General features: G+C 40.3%; 1 protein-coding gene across 1 annotated transcript; it reads left to right on the top strand.

Annotated features, from left to right (window-relative positions):
- The first annotated feature begins 2329 nt into the window (after window positions 1-2329).
- On the top strand, window positions 2330-4707 carry LOC108113407 (UDP-glycosyltransferase UGT5). Its single transcript, XM_017223962.2, has 2 exons — window positions 2330-3024; window positions 3080-4707. The coding sequence occupies exons 1-2, from the start codon at window positions 2342-2344 to the stop codon at window positions 4008-4010; spliced, it is 1614 nt and encodes a 537-aa protein (XP_017079451.2). The 5' UTR covers window positions 2330-2341; the 3' UTR covers window positions 4011-4707.
- The last annotated feature ends 4812 nt before the right edge of the window (window positions 4708-9519 follow it).

Here is a 9519-nt window from a genome sequence, read left to right as displayed (position 1 = left end):
TTTTTGCTGCTTAGTTTGGCAAAAACACGCAGCGACCATTTTTCATATTTTCATTTATAAATTTATTATAAAGCCAACAGCAGCAGCAGTGGGGGAGAACGAAGGAGTGCAAGCTTGTTTTTGGATGCCTTTTCGGGGTGGGCTTAATAGCCAGCTCTGGGCTGAGAGGCTTGAGGTCCTGCGGTTTAGACCTCGGCTACTTTGGCATTTATTTTAAATTATAGTTGGTAGTAATAACTAATGCTCAGAGAAGGGCAGGAGCAGCAGCAGAGGGGGGATCAGCCTGTACATAGTATGTAGTACCTAGAAATTATAGACATTTCGGTCCATATTCACATTTAGTAGTTACACTCTAATGCCAGTGTTCTTCAGGGGCTAGAAGAGGAGGTCTATCATAGCAGGGTGAGGAGTGAGATTAGGAGCAAGCGCATTTTTGATATGACACGGCCGGCTAAGAACTGGTTTTCTAATTGAATTTACTACAACATTAACGTAAATTCAACAACTTCCTGGCAGCTCAGCATAATTATGGAAATTCCATTTATACAAGGTCCGTGAGGGTGGGAGAACGGAGAGCTGACATTTTTGGGTTGCACTAATTGAAAATTCCTCAACTCTAGCACTTCAAGCTGACAAGCTTGAGCACTCAAACACTCCGAGAAGATAAATTCGGTGCCTAAATTAAAACAAGTCATAATGGGCAATGCCAATCGATCCATCCCCTTCATACGTCAGCTTGAGTTCGGTAAATGAAATATGAGTAGGGAAAGTGAGGGGAAAGTAAGGGTCAGCCGCAATTCAAAAGCAATCATATGTTTATCAAGGACAGAGAACGCAGAAAAGTCTGTTAGGAAAGGGTCAAAGGAAAATGATGTGGAGAGGGAAAGTGGTATTGAAGCGGAGACTTCGGCAAACGAAGCAAACACAAATTACAATGCTTAATTATGAAAAGTGTTTTCCCTTTTTGTTGGTCCTTGCCGAGAACCGAGGGAAAAGTTGTTGCGAGCTTACTAACGGCCACATGGATCCATGGGCTAATGAGCGAAAATCATAATGAATTATTCCGTGGGCGAACGACTCCAGACCTCGCATATGGGTCACTCGGAGGATGAGTTGGGACTCCAAGAGCCGCGCGAGGGGTTGTTCTAATGGGGTTAGTCAAATATTTGACATTTGGTAACCGGCGTTTTCTTCATTAAATTTTGCCTAGTTGTATAAGCTAAGCGGCACATACAGCGCAAAGGATAGCTTATAGCTTTATAGCTTACCATATGGATATTCGAGAACAGATGAAATAACCAAATCAACTGTCCATCATTAAGGTTTCAGATCGGTGGAATGCCCATTGCGATACAAGGTTTGTAGTGCAGCGACGACTTGGTGGCCCAACTGCGGACCCAATAAATATTTATTTCCGTGAGAAGGCGCCTTCTTCCTGCCTTCCTTCGAGGGTGCGTGTTAATTATGAATTGGCAGGGCAAACCGACGATTAAGTGTGTACCAAAGTGCGCACAAGAGCCCCCTGGATCCCACCCATTGCCCTCGTCACGCACATGGCAACCATTAGTTTTTGTTTGGCCGGCAGATAATCGAATGAATTAATGGCGTGCCTCGAACGAAATATAAAATGATTCTTATTGATAAATCAGTTTTACCCACTCGGGTTCTATAGAGAAAGCAATCTTTAAGACCTAAATTGCTCATTTTGCTGGTTTCTGAAATATGAAAGAGTTTACTTTGCTAACGTTCATTAATATCGTATTAAATGACCTATCATACTGCGGTTATATATTTTAAATGTCAAAAATTACACAAATATTATTAAAATGTGAAATCGAAGCTAACTGATTACCAACATTTTACTCTGTTAATGGCCACTATCAGCAGGTGTTCACATTAGACTAAGCATTTCATCGTGAATCTTGTTATCGGGGAAACCGAGCACAACAGGCACGACTATTAAAGACTGCTGAGTCACCTGAAATTGGCCCATATGCATTAACCAACTCAATTACCTGTTTGCCAGTCAGACCTACTAGGAAATATTATTCCTTATCAGACTCAAGTTTGGTGAGTATCTACATAGATCTAGACAAACTAAAGAGAGCATAACATTAATAATATTCGCATTCATTTATAGATTCCACATGCTCTAAAACTATTGTGCATATATTCGACGAGAACTTCATAGGTCCAATCTACCTAATAAAAACTATTCAGTAAGGGGTATTCAAGGGTCTGACAACCTGTTTGATAAGACTTATCAGTTATTTTCATGCTGATTAAGTCAAGACCTATTGGCCCAATGAACCAGTTTACTTCCGATCGACGTCGCGGTCAGATGGGTGGAAAATGGAATTGCTTTGCCCTCCAGATTGTGGCTCTGATTGCGGCAGCACATGGATCTAATATTCTTGGCCTATTCACCAGTCTGAGTCCATCGCACTTGGTAATTCAGATGTCGATGGCCCGAATTCTGGCGGAGAGAGGGCACAACGTGACTGTTGTGACGGTGATAAAACCTCCGTCGCCACTGAAAGATATCAACCACATCCTTGTGCCCCTAGAAGAGGATGATCTCCAGGCATTTAATTCCGTTGTTGCCAGCTTAACCAAGACCGACAATAGCAACGCATACGCCTCTATGTTTCGATCGGTCAGGCAGATGAGCGAGGCGTTCTCCAAGATGGGCAGCGTTATGAAGCATCAGGTTGTCAGAAATCTGTATGAGCACCCCGACAACAGGTTCGATCTGGTCATCGTGGGCTACTTCATGAACAGTTTCCAGCTGGCCTTGGCCTACAAACTGAAGGTTCCTCTGGTGGTTGCACTCTCGAATCCGCCATCCCTCTTGGGCGACGTCCTGGGAAACCCCTGGGAAGTTTCCTATGTGCCGTCAATGCATTTGACTGCCAAACAGGGCGAACCCATGAGCTTTGCAAGGCGTGTCATAAATCTCTTAGGGAATTGGGGACAGCGATTGTTCATGTTCGTGATTGAGTACAGAAATGCAAGGACGTACAGGTTGGTTCAAAACTTTTCGTTCGGTCCAAGTGTCTAATTCGCCGAACTTTTATAGGGAGATCTATGGAGACGATCCTACTCTTCCCAGCTATGGTGACTTGACCAAAAACATTTCACTTGTCTTCTTCGCTTCCCACGGCATAAGCGAGGGACCTATCAGGCCGAACGTACCGGCTGTAATTGAGGTCGGAGGAATACAAGTCAAGGATAAACCCGATGTTCTACCTCAAAACATTGATGAGTTCCTCAGAGAATCCCCACACGGAGCAATACTTCTCAGCTTGGGGTCCAACCTGAAGAAGGCCCACCTACAGCCCGAAACGGTGCAGAAAATGTTTAACGTTATCTCGAAGCTGAAGCAGAAAGTGATTTGGAAGTGGGATGACCTGGAGAACACCCCTGGAGAGTCGGAAAACATACTCTATTTAAAGTGGCTACCCCAGGACGACATTCTAGCACACCAGAACATCACGCTTTTCATCACCCATGCGGGAAAGGGCGGAGTCACCGAAGCTCAGTACCATGGCAAGCCCATGCTGGCCCTACCCGTATTCGGAGACCAGCCGAACAATGCCGATGTCATGGTGCAGCAGGGCTTTGGACTGAAGCAAAGCCTCCTTACTCTGGAAGAAGACAGCTTCCTTCAAGGCATTCAAGAGGTGCTCGAGAATCCGAAGTATGCCACTGCTGTACAGTCGTTTTCCACCCTCTATCGCGATCGCCCACTGAGTGTCCGACAGACGCTGATATACTGGGTGGAATATGTGATCCGATACAACGGAGCCCCGCACATGCAGAGTCCTGTGGTGCACATGACCTTCATAACAGCTAATAACCTCGATGTATATGCCTGCGTTCTAGGAACCATTGTTTCTTTCTGCTTTGCCATTAAAATGTTGGTCAGAATGTTTGGAATCGCCCTTAGAACCCACTTTAAAACGTCTCAGGACAATCCAAAACGTAAGCTCAACAAAAAACGTCAGTAGCTTGGAGATTAGCTTGATGCTGATTCCCACTCTGTAGGGTATCGAGTCTGATTATGATGTGAGAAGTAATAAGTAAGAAGTAAGTTTAGCTTTGGTAAGCCACTGATTACATACTCCCATTTGTCTATTTGTGACGAATAAAAAGACCGCTGAAACCATACAGAGATATACTTTATGCAGCTTTAAAAAAATAACATGTTCCTTGGCAGCTTATTTAAACTAAAGGCAATTATGCTTATTGTTTATTTTAAACCACTTGATTTGATCTAATAATGGCCCTAATATCTATCTATCATTAGACCGATTCTGGAACTATTAATATGCAGCTTTAAAAATACATTTATTTTCAATAAATGACTTGGAAACAAAATTGGAAATTTTTTAGTGATTATTTTGATAGTTTTTTGGGTCAAAAGAGTAGTCTTTCGAAATATTTAATAATGTTATGGTGCATTTCTTCGATTCTTGTACTTCCTAAAATGTAATAAATTAATTCTCTTAATTATTTTTCTGGCGTTTTTGGCCAGTTAATACTTTATTTAGCTGGAATGTGGAAAAAGAGATAAGTATTAATAAAACGCATCCTATTTTCAAAAAAGAAAGACAACGTTTCAAAGAAGGGCTATTAGGTAAGTATAGCCTGATATCGAACGTAATTAATCGATTGTTTAATTAAAAGCGCCCATTTGAATAAAAATATTCAGCATTTTAAATAACTTTTCTGGTTTTCGGTTTGTCTTTTATTTTTAATATTCACTTTATTGGTCAACAGCTGTTGCTGCCTTTTAGCTTTCGCAATAATATGTCTTTTTACGAGTGAAATATTTTGTTTTTAAAGATTATGGATTTTATTTTACCACTATGGAGTGAGCTAAAGACGTGCATAGCGACCCTCTGCATTAACCCTCTGTTTAACAGGTACTCTTAAGTTCATCACGTTTACCCACTTCTAATTTTTCCAAAATTTGTACTTAAAGACCGTTATTCGTTAGTGTAATAAATCCGAAATGATTGATCACAAAATTGTAATTCCAGAGAAACCTACTGCAGTGAGGCGACAGCAGATAAACTGTCTAACACTTCGACGAGCATTATTTTTAATCGAGCTTGGAGTATTTTCCGTAACATTGAATTCCAGAACTGAGAATACAGACCGATAGTAGAGTCTTCTGATCAGCAGTAAAAGGTAGAGGGAAGATTTAACTAGACGTTGCAAGGTTGGATATCCGAATTCAGCAGGTCGATGAAATGACACTTCAGCCGAGTAAGTTCTGCTGGTGCATGCTATCCACATTGCCATTTTGCTTTCTTCTACAAATGCCATTGTAGGACTAGGATAAGCTAAATTCTAGCTCTTCTAGGTCTTGAGATCCCAGCTTTAATACTTCTCGCCTATTGATTCTTATAAAAATATATGTATCTCTATAGGGTCAAACTCAATATGCCCTTTTCGTTTACGAATAAGCTGCTGTGCAGACCAACAAATAAGTCATAAATAAAATAAGAAGAAACGCTACTCGTTACTGCTTTACACAATTTTAAAATATTCATTTTGCTAGTCAAAATTCAGAAAGCGCCGCCTATTGTCAGAGAAAGCATGTTGAGTAACTGATAGTGACGTCACTGCCCATGTGAGGTCTTATAACTTAAATTTCTTCATAAATGGCGAAATAATCTTCTGATTTGAAACATTTTTGGTAGATCGATAGATATTAACCAAAATATGTTATACAAGATCAAACGAAGACATAATATTATGGACGCCAAAGTTTTCCGCGGCATACTTTATAGGGTCGGAATCGCTTCCTTCTACCTGTTTCATACTATTCATCGAATCTAATATACCCTTTTACTCTACGAGTAACGGGTATTTATGATTAATATTTTAAACTCAGAAGAGTTTAGAGAAAGGCTCATTCCATAACTCCATAATAGATCGCACTAAATGAGCTTGCCTCTAATGTCCGACCTGTTCAGCAGCGCCAAAATGGAAATGGAATGCAACGCTTACTCACATCGATACCAATTGCGGGGGCAGCACCTTTCAGCTTTAACTGTGGGAAGTTGCGAGTTCGTCAATTCATGCGTTCGCTACCTCTGCTGTCTGCCCGCATGTAGCCCTCAACCAAACGATGCAGTTGCAATGCATAATTCATTTGCCAACAAATTGATTGGAATGCTTATGCGCTTTCGAAGCATTTCAATTTACGCACAAACAAATTTGAACTACCTACAAGGCCCTGACCAGGCCAAACGTAGTGCCACCCACCCCACCCTTCCCGAAAAACAAATGAAATACAATGCGAATTGTTTTAGCGAAAATGAAAGGAATGCAAAATTGAATATGGCCTCGTTAAGCTTGTCGCTATAATTTAGCACAAAAGTAATTCAAAGCCGTAACCACTCCCCTGGAAAGCCGTCGTCTCAAGATCAGGGATATAGTAATGGCGCCCTTGTAGTGTGGTGAGAGGTAGAGGCATCAACCACAACCAGCCCTTTTCCCACGCAGGGAACAACTCTGATGAGTCTTATTGAAATAGAGTTTCCCCTAAATTGCAGTGCAATTTGTGTTTTCCCATCGTTAGGTTTCGGTCTCTGAACATAATTGCAAATGCACTAAGTCGAGGGAAAGCGACCTGACACGTGCGGGGTGCAATTTCACACAGATCGACGAAAACTCTGATTGAAACATATCGGTTTCGCATCCCACTCACTTTTCCTTTTAACTTAGGATATGGCTATGGATGAGGTTGATTCCAACCTTGATTGGAACTCTGAGTTTTTACGTTCGCAACTCGGTTCGGTGTTTTATTAATTAAGCCAGCTTGGCAGCTACGTTAAGATTATTTAGATTTTTCAATCCTTTTCTTACTTGGTTGCTTGACCTTAAATCGTTTGGTATATGTTCTTGGAAAGTTATCGGTAGCTTAAACTTTCCTACTTCATTCCATAAATACTGTAGATATCACCCAGTAAGAGTGCAGCTTTAATCATTTTTAAATAGATTTTTGAAGTCGCCCAGCCTAGTTAAACCGCTGACAAAGTACTAAAAAATCGTTTTGAATTTTGATGGGAGCCAAATTGACATAGAAAGTTGCTTCATTTGTTCTTTGGCCTTAAAACAGTCTGTCGAATTTTTTGACAGCTTCTCTAATTGCTTGCCAAGCGATTTCCGCTCGTCAGTGCGAGTGAGCAAGAGAAAAAGAGAGAAAAAGAGAGAGGAACAGAATAGCGTTGCATGCAGTGGCAGATGATGGGGGATGGGGCTGTTTAATCGCCAAGCTAATTTGCAATTAGGCCAACGAAAACTGAAATGAAATCAATGCATTGCATAACCCGGGGCGCTTTTGTTTAATTGAAAACTGAGCCAGGCAGGAGCAACTTTTAATGAAGACGCAACCCGGGAGGATGCGGGACCCTCAACGGGGGTGGAGCTTAGATCAGGAGCTGTGGAGAAGGCTGGGTGGGGGCAATTGCCATGAATAGTGAAAAAACGAAAAAGCAAAGAAGTCTTCAATGGCCCAAAACATTTGAAGAGTTGTTGAGAGTTGTTTCTTAGTTTCAGATGCTTGAATCTTCCTTTCTTCCTTTGCCATCAAAAAGCGTATGCAGTTTGCTACAAAAATAATTTTACATTTGATTAATCCTTTAGAACCTAGATATATAGCTGTCGAATACGAATCCTTCTTTTGGTTTATGCATTTAGCTTTCAAAATTAAAAGACAATTCGACATAGAGCCTGATAGATAGACAGATCAAGAAGAGCAAGAATGTTAATGGATATCTAAACTTTATAGGCTCGGATGTGTCTAGGAAACTTTTTCTGCTGCTATATATGAACGAATGACTATCCATGTTTTCAGCTCCAAATCTGAATCCGTCACGCTCTTAACCAAAAAATGTAAGGCATTGATACTAACTTCTGAAGAAATCAATGTACATTTGCTAGTAAATGTGAAATAATGATCGACAGGTTATCGTAAGCCAATGGTCAATATCAAATACAAGAATATTAAAGGTCAACCAAAAAAGAGTTTTCGTGACTTGTCGGCGTTAAAGTGAGCTGCAGAGGTGTCTCCTGATGCTTTTCCCGTCTTTCTAGCTCTTAGAGTTCCTGAGAACTCAGTGATCATATGGCCCATCCAAATCGACTCGGATATACCCGTTACTCGTTATGATTAAATTCGGAAAAATTCAAAGAAGTGGGTACATACAAACCCCAACAATAGACTCTTGCACCCTTTTCACCTTTTTGAACCCTTTTCTAAAACTTATTTCAAATTTGAAATTATTCCCATTCTGCGAAACTTTTAATTGTTATCGCATCCAGCAGGGAATGCATTGGCCGTAGCTTTTAGTACGTCGAAGACAAGGGTAATTGAAAAGCTGAACTTTGTTGTTGAATGAGCTAAAAGTCATAATCAGAAATCATTGCGGAATCGTATGCTCCCATTATACCACGCTTGCATATCTGCAGTCGGAAGAAAGTTTTCCTACGTAGAAACTGTTTCGGGGGTGATATACTTTTTTATTGATACCCTTTAATCGAGAAATGAAAGTGCATTGAAAACTGAAATTAGTTTAAGCTCGTTTCATTCTGACCACCAATACCACTCTGTTTAACTTAATTATAAAAAAAAATAAAAAATTTTTTTTTTTTTAATATTTTTTAAAAAAAAAAAAAGAGAGGGGGTGGGTTTTTTTTTTGAAAGTTTTGGGGTTTTTCTCTGCTTTTAGCTTATAGTTGTTCTTATAATAGCTGGCTTAAAAACGACTTTAACAGATCCACCACATGCATTCCTATAAATACTCTTTAATACATTTAGCAGGATGCTCAGATGCGCCGATAAAGGGAAAGAAAGGGAGAGATATTTACTCATGTCGCTGGCTGGAATGGAGCAGACCTTGACTGTCGGCATTTGATCAAGAAGCTTTGAAATGTACTATATATACTATATATCTATGTACGATATTCGCGATTAAGGAATCGATGGTTAGGAGCATAGTCCTCAGTTAGGCTTTGGCCAAGGAAGGGGATTAGCTAAGTGCTGATCTTAGTTATTATATAGCTTTGAATAAGACTTAAAATCCCAACTCTTTTAAATAATCATAATCAGGTGGACTCGGATGATAATCTTTATCAGGAATACACTGGTTTGAGGTGTACCTGTAGTATTCATTGGCGACGACGCCACTGGACATTCAGTACGTCTGATGTCAAGGACGATTATGCATTCAAATAAATTAATTTCTGACTTTTACAGAAGATTTCTGTTATCGTATCTTTTCTTCAAATTTCTCGCTTAGTAAGTTAGTTTTTGTTTGATTTTGTAACATTTATTCTTTTTTTCGCACTAATTTTTAGTTAATTAAAGCACTTGAAGCCCTCGCCAAATTCCCCGCTACCCCTGCTCTACTCCAATAATTTTGAGCTATAAATCATAGCACCCTAGTGCAAGAACACGGTCGGCCGTCCTACCAAAAGGGTAGCCCCTCTCACAAACGCTTC

Source organism: Drosophila eugracilis, unplaced genomic scaffold (assembly GCF_018153835.1).
Source record: "Drosophila eugracilis isolate 14026-0451.02 unplaced genomic scaffold, ASM1815383v1 contig_1828, whole genome shotgun sequence".
NCBI classification, from domain to species: Eukaryota; Metazoa; Arthropoda; class Insecta; order Diptera; family Drosophilidae; genus Drosophila; species Drosophila eugracilis.
Note: the sequence above shows the minus strand (reverse complement) of the source record. Positions and strands in the feature narration are given on the sequence as shown.